Source organism: Lepus europaeus, chromosome 15, assembly GCF_033115175.1.
Source record: "Lepus europaeus isolate LE1 chromosome 15, mLepTim1.pri, whole genome shotgun sequence".
Classification (NCBI taxonomy): Eukaryota; Metazoa; Chordata; class Mammalia; order Lagomorpha; family Leporidae; genus Lepus; species Lepus europaeus.
In genome coordinates this window covers 4,187,116-4,204,914 of record NC_084841.1, presented here as the reverse complement: position 1 = coordinate 4,204,914, position 17,799 = coordinate 4,187,116, and the positions used below count along the sequence as shown (strand labels likewise).

The window sequence follows — 17,799 nt, the reverse complement described above, 5'->3', positions numbered from 1 at the left end:
CTTAGTACAAAGAGAGACTATGAAATGCTTCTTTGTAGTACTGAAATGTTGATAGTCTGAAGTGAAGTTCGCCTGTTTCTTCTCACATTTAGTGCAGCCACTAGCAACTTTACGACCCCGCGAGTGGCACCTGGACAGCCTGCGTGAGACCTCGCAGGCTGACGTAAGTGCTCATCCTAAAAACAAGCGAATTGCTCAGTCTGCACAGTTTACCACCCAGGGATGACAAGGAGCCGTCTGCACGGATGGGTCGGCGGGCTGAGGGCGGCGCGAGCGAGTTGCCCTCACCAAGGTCTGGCGATGTGTGGGCTCTGCTGCCCCACTTCTCCTTGATCCACCTGCGGTAGTCGATCACTTCCTGAGTGACTTTGATGATCCTTCCTAAAGTACTGCAAGGGACAAGAAGACTGGGTGTCAACACGCACGGGCCTCCTGGACAGCCCACCACACGTCACCTCCTGCTAAGAGGAAACAGGAGGAAAGCAGCTGCAGCTACCGTAATCACACCCACAAAGCGGCCGTGCCTTCTGATGGGTCGAGGCCACGGCACAGAGCAGCCAGGCTCACTCAAGGAGCAGTCCGTGACTCGCTAACTCCTGCTCCCGGCCAGGGCAGCCTGCCGTCCCACCTGCAGGGACCACAGGGTTCTAGCATCTTCACTTCCTGCTACACACACGGGAATGGAGACAGTGGCAAGTGACACTGAACGCCGTCACCTGCACACTCTGCGGGGGCACCCTCTGAGACCCAGGAGCAGCACTGCCAGCACCAGCGCTGGGGAACCTCTGAGCCCGGCCTCCCCACCTGCCCAGGCAGCTGTCCACACGCTGCTTCAAGCACTGCTCTCAACACCACACCCCTCTTCTTTGCCCTCCGTCATCCCACCAAAGGGCATCATGTGGGGCCAAAGTTGACTACTTCTGGCCAAAATGGAGCACACAGTCCAAGCATGGACCAGAACACAGAGTGAGGGACAACAGAACGTGAGTAGGAGAGAGGGCGGGGCTGAGTGCTGGACACATTTTCACTTCCAGGCTGAAGCCGCACTCTCAAGACTGCCGGGAGAAGCAGCATCCTGGCCAAAGGTTTAAACACCAGAAAACACGACCACCACCGTCATCCCAGAACAAACAGCCTGAAGAACACGTCAAGTCCACTGTCAGAAGCAACTTGCCCAAGGACGACTCAAATACAGCCATCCTGAATCCCTGGACCAACACGCTCAAGAGCTACTGAAACACGACAGCACACCCATCGGAGTCCAGGGCAGGAAACAGCACAGCCAGGCGGGAGGGCGAGCCCCAGGAACCAGGAGCCCAGGACGGGTCACCTTTCGGAATCTCGGTTGGGGTAGGACCTCGCGAGCGGCGACACGGCGTGACTCAGCACGATGTAGGCGTAGTCGAACACCTGCTTCACCTGCATGGCCCCGTACGAGCTCCGGCCAACGTCGTTTCCTACAACAGAAAGCCGGCTGTGAAATTCTGCCAGGGACAGGAGCCGCTAGCCAGGTGATCCTGACCCTCCACAGAAGTGACTGTGACACAGTCCCTCACCACAAAACACTTCCAGACCCCACCACCAAGCTGAATCCGGCCACGGCCCCCGGCCTGCACTGAAATCAGCGCCCGCAAACAGGCTGCAAGCCGGGCTGGCAATGCGATGCTCTGGGGTCCCGACCTGCCGATGTGAAGAGAGGCGGCACCCTGGGCAGAGCACCCTCACGGGAAAGCTCGTCACTCTGCAGGTGGCAAAAACCACGAGGAAGCCAAAGACCAGCTGTGAGCGCGGACCTGGGAATTACAAGTCCTCAAAATGATCCACCTGGGGCCAGCGCCCTGGCGCAGCAGGTGAAGCTGCCAGCTGCAGCGCCTGCATCCATGTGGGTGCTGGTGGACGTCCCGGGGCTCTCCACTTTGGTCCGACTCTCTTGTTAATGTGCCTGGGAAAGCAGGAGAAGATGGCCCAAGTGTGTGGGCCCCTGTACCCACAGGGGAGACCCAGAAGCAGCTCCTGGCTCCTGGTTTTGGCCTGGCCCTGCCCTGGGCATTCCAGCCATGTGGAAAGTGAACCAGCGGATGGACCATCTCTCCCTCCCTCCCTCTCTCTGTAACTCTTTCAAATAAATAAATATTTTATAAAAAAGTTAATCGCCAGCTGTAGACTCCATGGACAGTTCACCCCCAGTGTACGCCAGCTCAGTCAGCACTAACGGAAGACAGGAAGTGAACCTTTCAGAAGGCAGCGGTTCCAGGGGAGTTCTCAGGTGTTGACCGAGTGCACAGCCAACCTGAGGAAGCCACTGCTGCAGCCACCAGGTTAAACAGTCAAGAGGACTTAATTTTGGTAAGCACAGTGTCAAATTTTCACTTACATATAAATTAAACAAAATAGGCCTATTTTCTTTCAAAAGAATTTCAGGAAATACATCTCACACTTCAGAAGCCTTAAAACAAAATAATTAAATTTGAAGATACTTTAAAAATTATACAGAAGGTGAACAGCGAAACACGGCAGATACAGATGGGAACGACAAGGGGGAGTGCGGCGTGTGTGACGGGAGCAGTCTCCATGACACACACGGCTCCTCACGGCAGGGAGAGGAAGGACAGAGGCACGGAGCTGCATGACAGGAAAGACAGAGAGCAACGAGCCTGGGCTGGCACCCTCCGCCTCTTCTGGCACCTGTCCACCACTGGTCTTAGCACCAACAGAGAACAGTGCCTTACCTGACAAATGTTCAAAACCACTGTGGAACTGATAGACAACGTGTTTAACCCACACATCATCCAGGAAATCTAAACTAAATGAAAATTTCTATCACACACAGGTTCATGAGATCGGCAAAGATTCAGTAAGACAGCTGCCAAGGCCTGGGGGGGCAACACCCTTCAGCACAGCAAGGGGCATCTCACGAGGAAGCTGTGCCCAGCTCGGCCCTGCCAGGGAGGGGTGAGGACCCCGTCCCGTCCACAGCTACCATGCAGATCTACACATCTGCGGGTGCTGTGGGTGGCATCTGAGTAACAAGCTGCCAATAAACACCAACAGCCACGTAGAGCACTCGGCTTCCCATGGCACATGTTCCATGCTTCTGGAGAGTGAATGGTTTAGGGTGTAATCAGAAAAGAACTTTTTTCCTTAATTATGATTACGGAATGTGAACAGTTTAAGTAACAAAACATTTATTACAAGCGTTAAATAAGGAATTTTAAAAATGCTACTATGAACCCCATTAGCACTGGAGGGGCCTGCGCCCACACTCACCAACTACTCTGGGTTCTCAGGGCCTGAAATGACCCCACCCCCACCCCCGTGTGCCCTGGAGGCTGCCCGCCTCCCTCACCAGGCAGCAGGGGGTCCTCAATGCACAGCATCGACGGTCTGTACCCGCTGGTCATGGCTTTCATGATCTCTTCTTTGGCGATATAGGCACCTCCTTCTTTTATCCTAATACCAGTTTTCAAATAATTAAAATTTCTTCCGTAGAGTTCAAAAAATTCTACAAGCAGCATCCCCAGGTTTTCGTCAGCTCTCCGGGCGTCAATCCGCGGGTGCAGCTGTGAAGCAAGGTGTCCACAGGTCACGTGTGCTCAAGCCACATTCCAGACACAGCACACAACCAGGCCTGTGCAGGGGGGCTCCCTTGCCAGCACCGTGAAGCGCAGGGGCAGCAGTGAGGGGCACCCACAGAACCCGCAAGGCCCCCGTCGAGCAACCCTTTTCCCACCCTCGCTCAGCTTTCTGAAACTGGCAATCCCTGTGTCACCTTCCTACAAACACAAAGGCACCGAACGCCCACACGCTGCCAGATAAGTACACCAACGGCATGGGCACAATTCACTGCTCCGGAGGCTGGCTGTCATCTTCCCGGCATGACCCTCACACACAGCCAATAGGTGGCAGCAGCAGACTGAAGAGTGCCACACGAAACCAGACCGTGCACGGACTGACTTGGGCTGTGAGAGGTCACCAGACCTGCACCCGACACTGACGGCAAACCTCATCCTGCGATCACGCGGCTCAGCGCCGGCCTTGGTTCAGCGCCACACCTCCTTCAAGGGCCTAACCCACTACCCGGAACCAAAACCACTGCCTGAGCGCCTCAGACTCACCTCCGAGCCGTCCGGGCCTGTGCTGCCCACCTCTGACGACTGCTTGAACCAGTCAGATGCATCAAGATTCCCTCTCTCAGCCTCACCAGCCACACTGCCAGCACTCGGCAGCTGTGCGTGGCTGGCGGCCATCCTGACTGCACACAGAACACGCACACCTGCAAGGGACGCTGTCAGCACCAGTCTAGGAGAGGGGACCCAGTGCCCTGGCAGACACACAGGGACAGGAAATGGTGCAGCACAGAGCTCCGCGAGCAGACGCGTGGCCTGCAGCAAGTCTGGCTTCTGTGCATTTGCACGTTCCCACAGCACAAGAGGTGCACTCGCTTCCTCATTCCTTGCTCTCAGTCCAGCCTGCCGCGTGCCAGGTTTGGCTTCCCTCCTGCACCAGACACCCTCGTCACAGCTCTACTGGCCACTGGGCAGGATGGAGAGGCCCTGAGCCAGGTGGTGGGCCCCTAAAGGTGGCTCCCCCAGGACCACAGAGGCGTTCCCAGCAGGAGCAGATGAGGAAGTCAGGAACCAAGGGCGGTGTGCGGTTCAGAGTCCCGTGCAGCACCAGGAGAGCGGCTTGAAGGCCACATCTCAGAAAGTGGAACACCACGGTGCAATGAGAACTCTGAGAACACAGACGGAATCCCGCACTCACTCCTCACTCTCAGACAGCCAGGAAGTCGCCATGACAGGAGTGGCGGGACAGGCAGTTCTGTCACCAGCAGCACCAAGGACAGCGAGAAAACTCCCCGCACTGAGCACAGCATGAGAGGCAAAACTAACAACAAGCGTGCGAGGGCACAGCCACGCGGCTGACGTCCGCAGGCGAGAGTCTGCACAGGGAGGGAGTTCTCATCCAGGAAGATACAAATGCAGAAAACACTGCTTCACCCGAGAGACCGCCAACCCTGCCCGAGAGCGCCAGCACGGCCCGCAGCGAGCGTGGGACACCGAGCTCCTGCCGACCCTGCCCGAGAGCACCAGCACGGCCCGCAGCGAGCATGCGACACCAAGCTCCTGCCGACGGAGCCTCCATCGCGCTGCTCGGCACCTGTGCCACCTCTCTGCTACGGCACCCACCACACTCACGTTCTTTCAGCATGAGTCACAGGTGCCCAGAAAATGACTTCCTACTGTCTATCAGGGAATGGGACTTTTCTAAACGGAAAAGAACGGTTCCTTGTGCTCAGACTGACACCTGACTCAGAACCAGAGAGGCCCTCCCTGCCCCAACAGTCAAGCCAGCCACAAACAAGCTACAAAGGAGCACCAGCAAGGCAGCACTGACCCAGAGGGTTTCCCCATCAGACACAAAAGTCAGCCCCCACCAGATGGGGGCAGCACAGTGAAGCGGGGAGGGGGCATGGCGGGGGCGGGCCCCAGGGGCAGCACCAGGAGGCAGTGACCGCATCTGGCCAGGAAGGGCCCTCCGCCCCCCTCCCCCCCCAGAGAAAGCGTACACACCTGGAGGAAGCTAATGGCCATCAAGATGAGGCTGTAGGAGCTGATCCCACCTGTAAAAACTTCATTCAGGTCCCTCTGCAGCAGGAACTGTTTCAATACTAAAATCAAGTAAGGCAGCAACGAATATTTCTGTAAATCCCAAAAAGAAAAAACAAATTCTGTTAGTACACTTTGAATAAACTGCACAGCACATCTTACATGACAGAAAGTTTAGTCTGGGGGGAAGGAACGGCCACCTGCTTAGGAGATCACACACCTACAGGGTCCACAACAGTCAGCAACTCTGCCAGCCCCTCCTCAGGCGCCGAGCCTTCCTGAGAAGGTAAACCTCAACTGCATCACAACGGAGCCCGGGACTACACTGGCCAGAGGCCAGCTGCTGTGATGGCTACAGAGAACCCTGGACACCAAAGCAACCATCGCCTTAGGAGATGGCCACTGCAGCAAAGCAACGTGGACAGCAGCTGTGTGCTGCTGGCCCCAGACTCCAGCGGGATCCCCAAGGGCGTGCCTACACTGGGGCGGGGAGGGGAAGAGGACCAGGAGGCAGCTCGGGACCTCACTACGGCCTGGCCCGCGCCAACTTGCCTTCATGTAGCTCTTGATGAACTCCGCTGCCCGGACGCCAGTCTCCATGTTAAAGCTGATGTCCACTTTCACTTCGGTCTCCTGGTCCGTGAGTTTTATTATTGGTACCTGCAGCAATGTAATTAGAGAACTGTGCTTCCGTCCGCCCCGTGACTCTGCCTCAAGCACCATCACAGGAGGCAGGTTTCTGGACACGGGGACTGGTGCTCCGAGACTAAAAAACTGACGCTGATGTTGCAAGCTCTGCCGTGAACACAATGATGGCATCTCTTCAGGATGCTTATCTGGAACCATCAATGTTTCCTCTTTTGAAATTCTGATTTTTGGTTCAAGCTGCTAATATGTACTATTTTTATTTAAGCAAATCCAATTAATTTAACTTACATTCTTATATATAGAAAGCAGATAATCATAAGCTGGTTTTTCTGGTGATGAATGCTCTTTTCTCAGTGGTATGGCGTTTCCCTGGTGTCAGGTGTAATATTTAAGTAAAAATGAAGTGGGATACATTCTGACTGAAGTGTGTTAAAGCAGTGTAGACACTGTAGTTATATATGTTACATTACCTTTTCAAAGAAAGCTTTAGAAACCATCCTTTAATTAAATTAAACTTTCAGTATTTTTTAGAAGGTAAAAATACCCTTTTCTTATGGCCCAGACACCTGCTATTACACTAAACGAATTTTGAATAGAATTAGTTGTAATAAGTTTCACTATGAAAAAAGAAACCTTTTAATATGAAAGTGTGGACATTTTCAATTTAAAACATTGCCTTCATAATTTTTTTTAAAGATTTTATTTATTTATTTGAGAGTTAGAGTTACAGACAGTGAGAGGAAGAGACACAGAGAGAGAAAGGTCTTCCTTCCATTGGTTTATTCCCCAAATGGCCTCAATGGCCAGAGCTGTGCTGACCCGGAGCCAGGAACCAGGAGTTTCTTCCCGGTTTCCCATGAGAGTGCAGGGGCCCAAGCACTTGGGCCATCTTCTACTGCTTTCCCAGGCCATAGCAGAGAGCTGGATTGCAAGAGGAGCAGCCAGGACTAGAACCGGCACCCATATGGGATGCTGGCGCCAAAGGCAGAGGATTAACCTACTGCACCATGGCGCCAGCCCCTGCCTTCATAATTTTAAAATTCCAAATGCAAGAGCTAACTTTGTGGGTGCTCTAGGGTATCACCAGCCACGTAAAACAATTTTTCCAGAATGTATAACTAAAATTTAAATAATGTACTAATTTGTCACTCATTGATCACGTTAGCTTTCATGCTTAAAAAATCATACTTCAAAAAAATCTCGCTACACTCTTGCAAAACTACAGTACCAAATCTATAGTACCAGTATCTAGTCACTACCAGAAAGTTGTGATTTAGCTGCCTGATTCCCAGATTCAGTGTGTGACCAATGAGTTTAAAATTAATAAGCAAGGGGCTGGTGCTGTGGCGTAGTGGGTAAACTGCCGCCTGAAGCGCCGGCATCCCATATGGGCACAGGTTCGAGACCCGGCTGCTCCACTTCCAGTCCAGCTCTCTGCTATGGGCCTGGGAAGGCAGTAGAAGATGGCTCAAGTCCTTGGACCCCTGCACCCACATGGGAAGACCCAGAGGAAGTTCCTGGCTCCTGGCTTCAGATTGGCACAGCTCTGGCCGTTGCAGCCGACTGGGGAGTGAACCAGTGGATGGAAGACCCCTCTCTCTCTCTCTCTCTCTCTCTCTCTCTCTCTCTCTCTGCCTCTCCTATTCTCTGTGTAACTCTTTCAAATAAATAAATAAATCTTTAAAAAATTAACAAGCAGAGTGGGTACCAAAAAATGGGACCAATTGTTCACGCCACTGTGTTACAGTTAGTAGAACAATGCCAGTATTGTTTAGAAGATTTTATATTTGTATTACTAATTGATCTTATAAAAGCCTTTGTTGTATTTTTTTTCTTGCTCTAAAAATTTTTTAAAAGCTTAAAAGAATAATTGTGCTTTAATATGCAGGATTCTCCACAGTACACAGAGGATTTGGGGGTTTCTCCCCATTCACAGAAAGGGCTTAGAGATTGTGAAGCCCAGATTTTAAAGACGAGAAGAAAGGGCACTTGCCAGGTGTTCAGCCCGGCACGCAGGATTCTCACAGCTCAGCTGGCAGCAGTGCCCCAGACAAGACAGCGGGGCGCAGGGGGCAGCAGGGGCCCCCGGCCACACCAGACGTGTTTGGTGATGCTGGCAGGTGCCTGCCACCACTAACCACTGGTGACTTCTGAAAATATTCAAAGGAACTTAAAACCAGTTACATCTTATACAAATACAGTTTCCCCAAACAATTCTGCTTTTGGGTTTTTATTCTTTAAGGCAGTTTTACTTAAAAAAATTCTTCCTTAAAAATCAGAGAATAGAGGATATTTGGAAACATTCCCACTGGTAAGAATCATCGTCAAAAAGCAACCAAAATCTGCCACATCAGAGCTGCCCGAGTCATTCTATGGTGCTCCACGAGTCCCCCCATGCCCACGGTGTTCTCAGCAACAAAGCCCACATTTCATTTCCTTTGGCCCCACGACAGTAAAAGAGGAGATCCCATCACCAAAACCATGGGAGTGAACCCAAGGTCACGGTCGGCACTCATTCAGCACACTCGCAGGGCTCCAAACCCGTACCCGGGGCTGAAGGAAGGGACGGGTGGAGAAGGCAGGTTGGCCAGCGGAACAGCCCAGCCAGCTGTGGCCGGTGTGTTCCAACATGGCACAGAAACAACACCTTCCCAAGGAACGCATCAAAAACGGAGATGCAGGTCCGCACTGGGACACCTGAGCAGGACCTCTGGGTCCCCGCCTCACGCAGCAACACTTGTCTCCGAGTCCTCATTCCAAACACACGAGCCTCCCCCCTGAGCACAGGCCCGTGCCAGGCCGCTGTGAGCACTGAGGGCAGGGTGGGGAGGCCCAGCTGACAAGGATGAGCAGCTGAACCCACTGAAGGCAGCCACAGAAGACAAGCAGGCCACAGGCCAGGCAAAAGGTACTGCCGACCAAAGACGCTAGGGGAGCAAGGCCACTGGGCCTGCACAGCTCCTGTAACAACTGTTACAGAACATTCCGGAGTTCAGGACAACCAGACATGACCTGGTAAGCGGCTCGAAATCCAGTGATGACATCTGGTCAGAAATCCCACTGCCACCTTTGCTCTCCGAGGGTGCTGTCACTGACTGCACAAACACGGGCAGAGGAGCCCCAAAAGGGAGAGCCAAGTCCCTCCCTGGTGAGGGGCGCCAGGGACGCTGCTCGAGCTCAGCGCTCAGAGCTCAGTCTGCATGGAGGCACCGCCTCCCAGAGCTGCTGAACCCACTGTGGGCTAATGACCTGTGCCTCAGTGTCCTCACCTGGGAAATGTGGGCGAGAGTGCTGTCTACAACCAGAGTGCCTGGGAGCCTGAAACCAGGGTGGGAACGTCCAGCCCACCGGCCGTACAAGCCCAGTGAAATTACCGAAGGCGGGACTCAAAATTCAGTCCATCTACAGCAGGCTGGTTTTCAAGCTGAGAATTCTGTATGGCCCGCAGATGATGTCATAAATGTCCAAATGGCCATTGATGGAAGCGAGCTCCCGCACCTCTGGCTTAGAAGCACTCGACTGCAGCCAGAGGGCCATCTGTAGTGGCCATGAGGGGAGCAGACAGCCCCCTCTGAGAGATGGGCCTGGAGAGAGCCCGCCTGCTGAGCCTGCTGCTTCTGCAGGCCACAAGCTGGGGTCCAGGTGTGCACACCTTGTGAACTCATCAAGATACTGACCTGACACTGTGCAGCTGCCAGCGCACGGCACACCATTCCTACCCACCCTCATCCAGAGCATCTGACAGAGGAAGCACTGGGAACAGGTGGAGCATGCTCTCCCCATGTGAGAGTGACGCAAGTCCCCTCCTTAGGCTTCTGCCAGTCTGGATCTTAACCACACCTCATAAGTTAAACCCAGCTCACAAATGCAACGCTAGCTTGTAGCACAGGTGAGCTAGTACGTGTCACACTGCAGGCAAGTAACTTAGGGAGCCCTAAGCCTCAGTGACTACACACCAGCTCTGGCCTCATCTTCCGAATCCCCCTGGTACAAAAGGTTTTCACGTGCAGACGCTTTCTGAACAATGGAACCAGCAGGTAAGGCTTCCTTTCTTGAACTCAGCAAATGGCAATCTTAAGTCACAACCGCTATGACTAGATCACAGAACGACACACTGCATAGCAGCAACACCTGAGTGTTCCTGTGTCCTCCCTCCTCACCCCAGCGTGAGCAGACAGGACCAGCTATTTTAGTACCAACACAATTTGATGATCTCACAAGTTCCAACAGTTCAGACTGTCACTAAACATGTTCTCAGCTGGAAATCACAACAATAACACAAGAGTAAAATAACCATGTTTATATCTGAAGCAGAGGAATCTTCAACAGCGTGCGCTCGTCACAGCGGCCGGTCAGCGGGCTACCTGCGCTGTGGGCTCCTGTACAGAGCAGACACTTACCGTGGCTTTGTCAAGGACTTTGATGGAACACGGCTCAGCCACGTTGTGCTTCCGCAAGGCCTGCTCCAGCAGCTGCAAAGGAGGACGCTCCCACTTTCCAAACACCACCAGATCTATGTCACTGGGCAGAAAGAAAGAGCACCTCAGCCACACGGCCCTCACCACAAGCCATACCACAGTACACTGCCTCGGCCCCCTTCCAGGGCCAGGGCACATTCCCTTGGGCCCTCAACCCTCAAACAGAGAAAGTGCAGCTTGTGAACTACTTGTAATCTAGGGTTGGGAAGCACAAAGGTTAGAAGATTTTCCCAGCAGCATGAGCTCACCTAGGGGTGAAAATGAAAATCCTGCCCCTCCTTTCCCAGCAGCCTCTTCTGCACTGTCCACTCTGGATCGCTCCTGCTACCTACTACACTCTAAAACTGTCCAGCTCCTCAGTGGCCCTGCCAACACCAAACCCCCAAATCCTAAGACAGCAGCTCCTTCAGCTTCCAAATGCTAATTAGCAGTGGGTGAGGGGAGAAAAACTTAAAGAAATGGTGCACACAAAATTTGGATATCAGAGGAGTCCTTGATGGGAAAACAACTAGCATGCAAACTTGCTGGACATTCTCCTATCATATTAAGGTTCTTATAAAACAGCTTAAATAAAATTTGGCTTGAATCTCCAGGAAAACAAAGTCAACTGACCAACTTTTCAAAAACCCCAAAAAGTATCAGCAGAACATTCTCCACTGTATTTATTCCCCTCCAAAAGCCATGCTGAAGTCCGACTGTTGGGGCGGCCATTGTGTGCCAGAGCAGGCTAGGTTGCCACTTGGGATACTCCCAACCCACACGCGAATGCCTGGTCCGAATCCCAGCTACTCAGCACTGCCAACCCAGCTTCCTCCTCACGTGCCTGGAATACAGCAGATGACGGAGCAAGCACTTGTGTCCCTGCCACCCACAGCGAAGACCTGATGGACTGTTTGCTCCTGCCTCCACCTGGCCCAGCCCTGGCTACTGTGGGCCTGGGGGAGTGAACCAGCAGGCAGAAGGTCTCTGTCTTGCCTTCTCTTTCTGCCTTTCCAATAAGTAAATCTTTTATAAAAAAAACTCGACACCTAGTTCAGGTGTGTTGGCATGTGGAGCCTGTAAGAGGCGACGAGGTCACGGGAGCTGTCCGCAGGAGTAGACTGAGGCCGTTCTCCTGAGAGCAGGCCCAGGATGAGAGGACGCATGCAGCGGGAGTGCCGCATCCCATGTCAGGATGCCCAGAATGAGGCCTGACTCCAGCCTCCCACTAACGTGCAGCCAACACAGCCCGAGTGGGTCAGTCTCTGCCACACACGTGGGAGACCTGAACGGAGCCCCAGCACGTGGTTTGGCCCTGGCCAGGCCTGGTCACTGTGGGCATTTAGGGAGTGTACCAGCAGATGGAAGAGCTCTATCTTTCAAATAAAAAAAATTTTTTTAAAGAAAAGGATAGCGTTTGGCCCCCTTTTCCTCTTCTTCTGTGCCTGCCACAGTGCAGCAAGAACGCTGTCACCAGATACAGCCCCTCAGCCTGGCCTTCCCAGGAGTGAAATCAATGTCCCTGTTTGTAATGCACTCAGTATGTGGCAATGTCTTTACAGCAGCAGGAATGCGCTAAGCCAGTCCCCACGCTCATCTCCCTTCTGTTTCCAGTGTTCAGTAGTTCTGTTCCCCAAAAAATGAAGGGCAAGAAGAAAAGTTCAAAGCAATCAGTTCATCATCGTCACACTAAGTTAACTTTATCTTCTGCCAGCTTTCCCTGTGTGCTCCCCCATCTCCTCCTCTAGCCAGCATTTCTGGCCTTGGACCGGAGTAAAGAAGCTGCCGTCAGCCCCTAACGCAGCGCCCGCCCCAAATCAGCATGGACACTCACCCATGCAGCATGGCTGGCACTCACCTCGTAGGAAGATAAAGACCTGTGCTGAAGCTGCCAAATATCTGCACCTGGAAGAGAGTGCGCGTCTGAAAACACCTCCACATTCCCACCATCCCTTCCCAAGCCCCAGGCCTCACCTGGAAAACTACAGGGGCAAGGCAGGTAGAAAACCACCACCCCACAACAACCAGAAAATCCCCCCTAAGGTAAAGACCCGTCCTAAACAGGCGATCTTTTAAAACTTGGATTCAAGGGATGAAGGACTGTTGTTCTCACCTCTACCTGCCCAAGGCCAGAGCTTCTCAGAGCCAACTTTAAACTCTGCCACAACCTCCCAAACTCAGAGCTAAGGCCGTGAGGCAGCGCCTTGCCCTCAGACACTGAGGTTTAAAGCCAAAACCTGTGCATCATTTTACAAGAAGGAAGCCAAAGGGCAGCCCCAGCCCCGCGGGCACCCATGCCGCTCGGCAGCCAGGCTCCACTGGCACCAGTCTCCCATCAGCCCCCTGGCTGGTCGTCACGGGCAGAGAAGGGGACTGATTAGAATGGTCACCCAGGGGGGTGAGCAGCTTGTCAGGGAGGGTGGTTCCCGCAGTGACACTAGCGCACTCACTGTGAAAACTGAGCCTCAACAAAGAGTGTGCACATGGCATCTGCTACTACATAGGGTGCAGGACTTGGAGATGTGGACGGGGACAGAATTTCTAACTTTAAGGTGAATTTAAAACAAGAAAAATCATCACATCACTCTAAAAAATATCCTCTAGTTGGGCCAACAGTCACCACACCTGGGCGTGCATCAGCGCTGGAGGTGCAGGGAAGGCCAAGGAACATGCATCTCAAGCAAGCGCCCGGGTGATGCTGCCATGCAGGACCACGGTCTCGGGTCAAGGAGGGACAGGTCTGGGTAGAGCCGACTGCACAGGACAGCCACAGAGCGCTCCCAGTCACTTGTGTGGGGAAGGGGAGAGAAGATACCCACATCAGCCGTCGGCCAGAGATCCTTCACCACAGTTTCGATCCGTTTCACCACCTCCCTTCTCATGGTGGCTTCTTCAGGACAAGGGGACATGAAGTTGTAAAAGTCAATGATTTCCTCATGAAGCCTAGCGGGCAGAAGAGAGAGCAGACTCGCGTCACCATCAAACCGAAGCCCACCTTCCATCCTGCTCACGTCAGCGTGACACCCGAGTATGTTCTTCTGGCCACTCAGAAGCCACTTTCTCTGCTCCTTTTACAAAGTGTGTCATGAGGTAAAAATTCAGTGCTGGGCAAAACCACACAGCATGGTTTAGCTCCACAGATTAACATGAGTGAAATCTCGGGGCCAGTGCTATGGCATAGCGGGTAAAGCCCCAGCCTGCAGTGCTGCCATCCCATATGGGCACCAGTTCGAGCGCTGGCTGCTCCACATCTGATCCCTCTCTCTGCTGTGGCCTGGGAAAGCAGAAGATGGCCCAAGTCCTTGAGCCCCTGCACCCACGTGGGAGATCTGGAAGAAGCTCCTGGCTTCAGAATGGCACAGCTCCAGCCGTTGCGGCCATTTGGGGAGAGAACCAGCGGATGGAAGACCTCTCTGCCTCTCCTTCTCTCTGTGTGTAACTCTGGCTTTCAAACAAATAGTAAAATCTTAAAAAAAAAAAAAAAAAAAAAAAAAAGCATGAGTGAAATCTGTCAGTACCAATTATCAATAAATTTATAATTGGTCTTTAAAAACTTATACAGAGGAATCATCCCAATGACTTCACATTAAGAAAATGGGAGAATTCCAAGAATTCTGATAATGATAGGTGTCAGTCATTTTCAGCAAATAGAGCACAGCACAATTACCAGAGGTGGGACCCCCAGCTCTGGTGCACTCCATCCCCCACCAGCACCTCCTGGGGTGCCCGAGACAGGACAATGACACACATCCCCAGGAGCCTGACAGAGTCTCAAGAGTCACCACGTGCCCAAGCCGCCTGCCCACGCCCACTAAGTTGACACCAGTAAGTCACGAGCTCACTACAGGCACGCAGGTCCCGCAGCCGGCAAGCCCCAGCTAGCTCCCGCTCCCGCTCTGCGGCGCCCGAGGGAGGCTGAGACCCAACCCCCATGCAGCAGAGGTAGGCACGGCCCTCCCTGCTTCCTAACAAAGCTCTCGGGGAGTGTCTGCAGGCTGCGGGGCAGTCCGAGAGCTGAGGCGCGGCTCTCCGCCACCACTATGTGGACGAAGCCCGGTCATCTGCACACAGCAAAGAAAGCACATCCTCCTCATCTTCTTTAAGGGTTTATTAGGAATGGAGAAGGGAGGCAGATGATCCAATCCTAGGAATGATAACAAACCAGATCCACCTGCTTCTGCTCTAAGTTTGATTAATAAAACGAATAGCAAATACACAAAATGTAGTTAGCTCAACAGCTAGAAAATAGCTGAGCTGGGCAACGCTTAATAGAACCTAAGAGTTTTGGAAAAAAAAAAAAAAAAAAAGGTTAAGCAGCCACGATGTCAAATTAGCAGCTCTTGCTTCAGGTTAACTTCAATCATCTCTTGGCTGCAGGTTCCAAGCCGGAGAAGGCACTGCAAACGCTGCCGCAGACGGACGGGCTGGCCAAGGCCACGAGGAGGAGCGCACACCCAACACTGCCGTCAGGAAGCACCTGCAGCACCAGGCTTCGCTGAAACCTAACTGCATCCTGTTTATTTTTTAAAAAACTAAAAGAAAACTTCACCCCAAGCATATTCCTGACTCAGGAATCCACAAACTGTTTTTAATGGATCCATGAAAGTAGAACGTTAAACATTAAAGTGAAGTTACTTTTCCAAAATTATCAAACTGCAAGATTTTTGAAGTAAAGCATCTATCTTGTCAACAATCACTGAGCACCAACTACATACGAGGCATTTAGCTGTCTCTTCACCAGGTCAGCAGGCCGTTTACAGTCTACCTCCTAGCATTAGCAGTGGTGGCAGCTTAATGCGCATACCAGAAAGAGCCAAAGATGCCCCTTTCACAAGCTCTGTGCAGGGTGCCCCTGCCTCCACAGGCACCATGGCTGCACACAGCTCATCGGGGACAGGGTCCCAGGGTCCCTGTGAGCACAGCCACGCGCTCTCCTGTGCCTCACGGCCCTGCTCGGAGGATGACAACAGCAGCACAGAAACAAATAAGCTGATTACGACACAGGGTAACTGGAACAGCCATTGTAAGAACGGCCAAGCAACCGGCCCAACCAAAGTGGAGCAAGAGCACCAAAGCCAGGTTGCTAAGATTCTATCCACAGCCCACAGACACCCTCTGAGAATCCCCTGGAAACAGGGCATTGCCGTCTGCCAGAATGTCACTCAGGACCCCCCCTTGCAGAACAGCCCATACCACTGTCACCTGGCTTTTACACTGCACCTATCTGAAATGTGGTACAACAGTCTGTGCTACAGGCCTCAGGCACCTGCATCCCCAATCAGGGTCATCCCCACTCTGAAGAGACCCCCTCCCCTCCACACTCCAGGAGAGGAGAGGAAGGCCATGGAGGTGCATCCGCTGTGGCCTGCACAAGACATCACCCAATCAGGTCACCCACCGGCTGAGGGTTTCACCTGCTATCTGCGCAGGGGCTCACTGCACAGCCGGGGCCACCCTGTGGCAGAGAGTGATAAGGAGACTGCGGCCCACCTAACTGCCCCAAACAAGTTTTGGTACCCAGCGCAGCAGAGGCCTACCAACAAGACATGCTAACAGCAGCTACATCCACCTGGAATCTGGCATAGGCCAGACGTCAAAGTTCACAAATGCTATAACAAATTCCAGATAATGAGTCAAGAATATTTTTGCTTTCCTTCTTGTAACAGAAGGGACACTGCTGGAGGGCTGGCCCAGCACTGACCCTTGGATGAGCGAGCTGGGCGACACAGCTCTGGCTGAGTCCCCCCAGGCCTCGAGGCCGAGACCAAGACTCCCGCAGCTGCCCGAGGACCAGGAAGTGTGACACAGCTCAGAGGGATACGCAAAGTCTAACTGCAGCACCTGACAGCAGAGCATACGTGACAAGCATTCCACTCCTGGCTGCATCTTGCTTTTTGTGGAACCCTCAAAGGGTGAGGGGTGGGGCCAGGTAACAAGGCAGGATGACCGACAGAGAACAACTGTGGATAGGGCATCCTTTAAAACCCGCCCAAGGGTGCCACTGCCCCTCTGGCCCACGCCTGCAGCTGAGCAGAGTTCCTGGCCCAGCACCTTCCCCAGGGCCCCCCGAAGTCCCTGTGTACCCAGGGCCCCAGCAGCTCCAGGATCGCACTGCTCTGCCTCCAGCTGTCTGCACAGCGCCTGCTCACAGGGAGCATCAGTCCGGAGTGGAGCCAGTCCAGTATGTTCTGCTCAAAGATGATGCTTCAGACCTTGTCACTGCTGATCCAGGCCCCACACAGCGACACTCCGGGGCAGGTGCTCAGTGCAGTAAGTTAAGCTGAGGTTTGGGCAGCCTCCATCACATTTCGAGTCCCAGCTACTCCAAGCCAGCTTCCTGCTAGTGTATGCACCTCTGGGAGGCAACAGATGGTGGCTCAAGTACCAGGGTCTCCAGCATCCACATGATCAACTCAGATATTATTCCTGGCTCCTGGCTTCAGCCTGGCCAGGCCCTGGCTTTTGCAGGAATTTGTGGAGTGAGCCAGCAGGTAGAAGATATCCCTATCATTCTGCCCTTCAAATAAGTTAAATAAGTTTTAAAAAAATGATGTATCCATCCCATGGCAGATACCCAGAAAATGTTAGAGAATAAATACTCAATGGGCAAGTTCCCCAAGACACAGGGACAGAGGTGGGAGTTCAGCAGGCTGCTTAGACCACTACTCTGCTGTTGTAGCCAAGCTGATCTGGATCAGGAGCCTGCCTCTCTCAGCCGGAAGCCTGAGAAACTTCTGTATCTGCTCTCAGGTGAGGGGCCAAGGTACAGACCCTCTGTGGGGCAAAACCAGGAGAACTTCTGCTTTGCAGTGGTGGCTTCCTGCCTCAACTTGGGTTTGGCAGTCAAGAGGGAGCACTCCAGCCTCAGGGGCTGTGGAGGCAGCACACCCTGGAGAAGTGAGGGTGTGAGACAGCAGGGAGGCTCTGGCCCACCAGAGCAGGTGCGACTCAGACTCAGGCGAGAGCCACCTCAAACCCATACAGCACAAGAACGAGCCCTGAAAGATTCATTCACTGGTTGTGTTAAGGATTAACTCGTGAAACCAGAGTTTTAGTGAATGTTAGTTTTTAATCATGAAACTACT

The 17,799-nt window shown here is 53.0% G+C and overlaps 1 protein-coding gene across 2 annotated transcripts in view; it reads right to left on the bottom strand.

The window, feature by feature from the left end:
- Positions 1–17,799, bottom strand: part of TENT4A (terminal nucleotidyltransferase 4A) — a 43,154-nt gene that overhangs the window by 4,819 nt on the left and 20,536 nt on the right. For both annotated transcript variants that reach the window (XM_062211730.1, XM_062211731.1), the window contains exons 2-9: positions 13,534–13,657; positions 12,573–12,619; positions 10,658–10,778; positions 6,162–6,269; positions 5,574–5,702; positions 3,347–3,560; positions 1,331–1,457; positions 289–389 (exon numbers count right to left, since the gene is read on the bottom strand). In XM_062211730.1, coding sequence (XP_062067714.1) covers positions 289–389; positions 1,331–1,457; positions 3,347–3,560; positions 5,574–5,702; positions 6,162–6,269; positions 10,658–10,778; positions 12,573–12,619; positions 13,534–13,657 — 971 coding nt within the window. The remainder of the gene's footprint in view (positions 1–288; positions 390–1,330; positions 1,458–3,346; positions 3,561–5,573; positions 5,703–6,161; positions 6,270–10,657; positions 10,779–12,572; positions 12,620–13,533; positions 13,658–17,799) is intronic.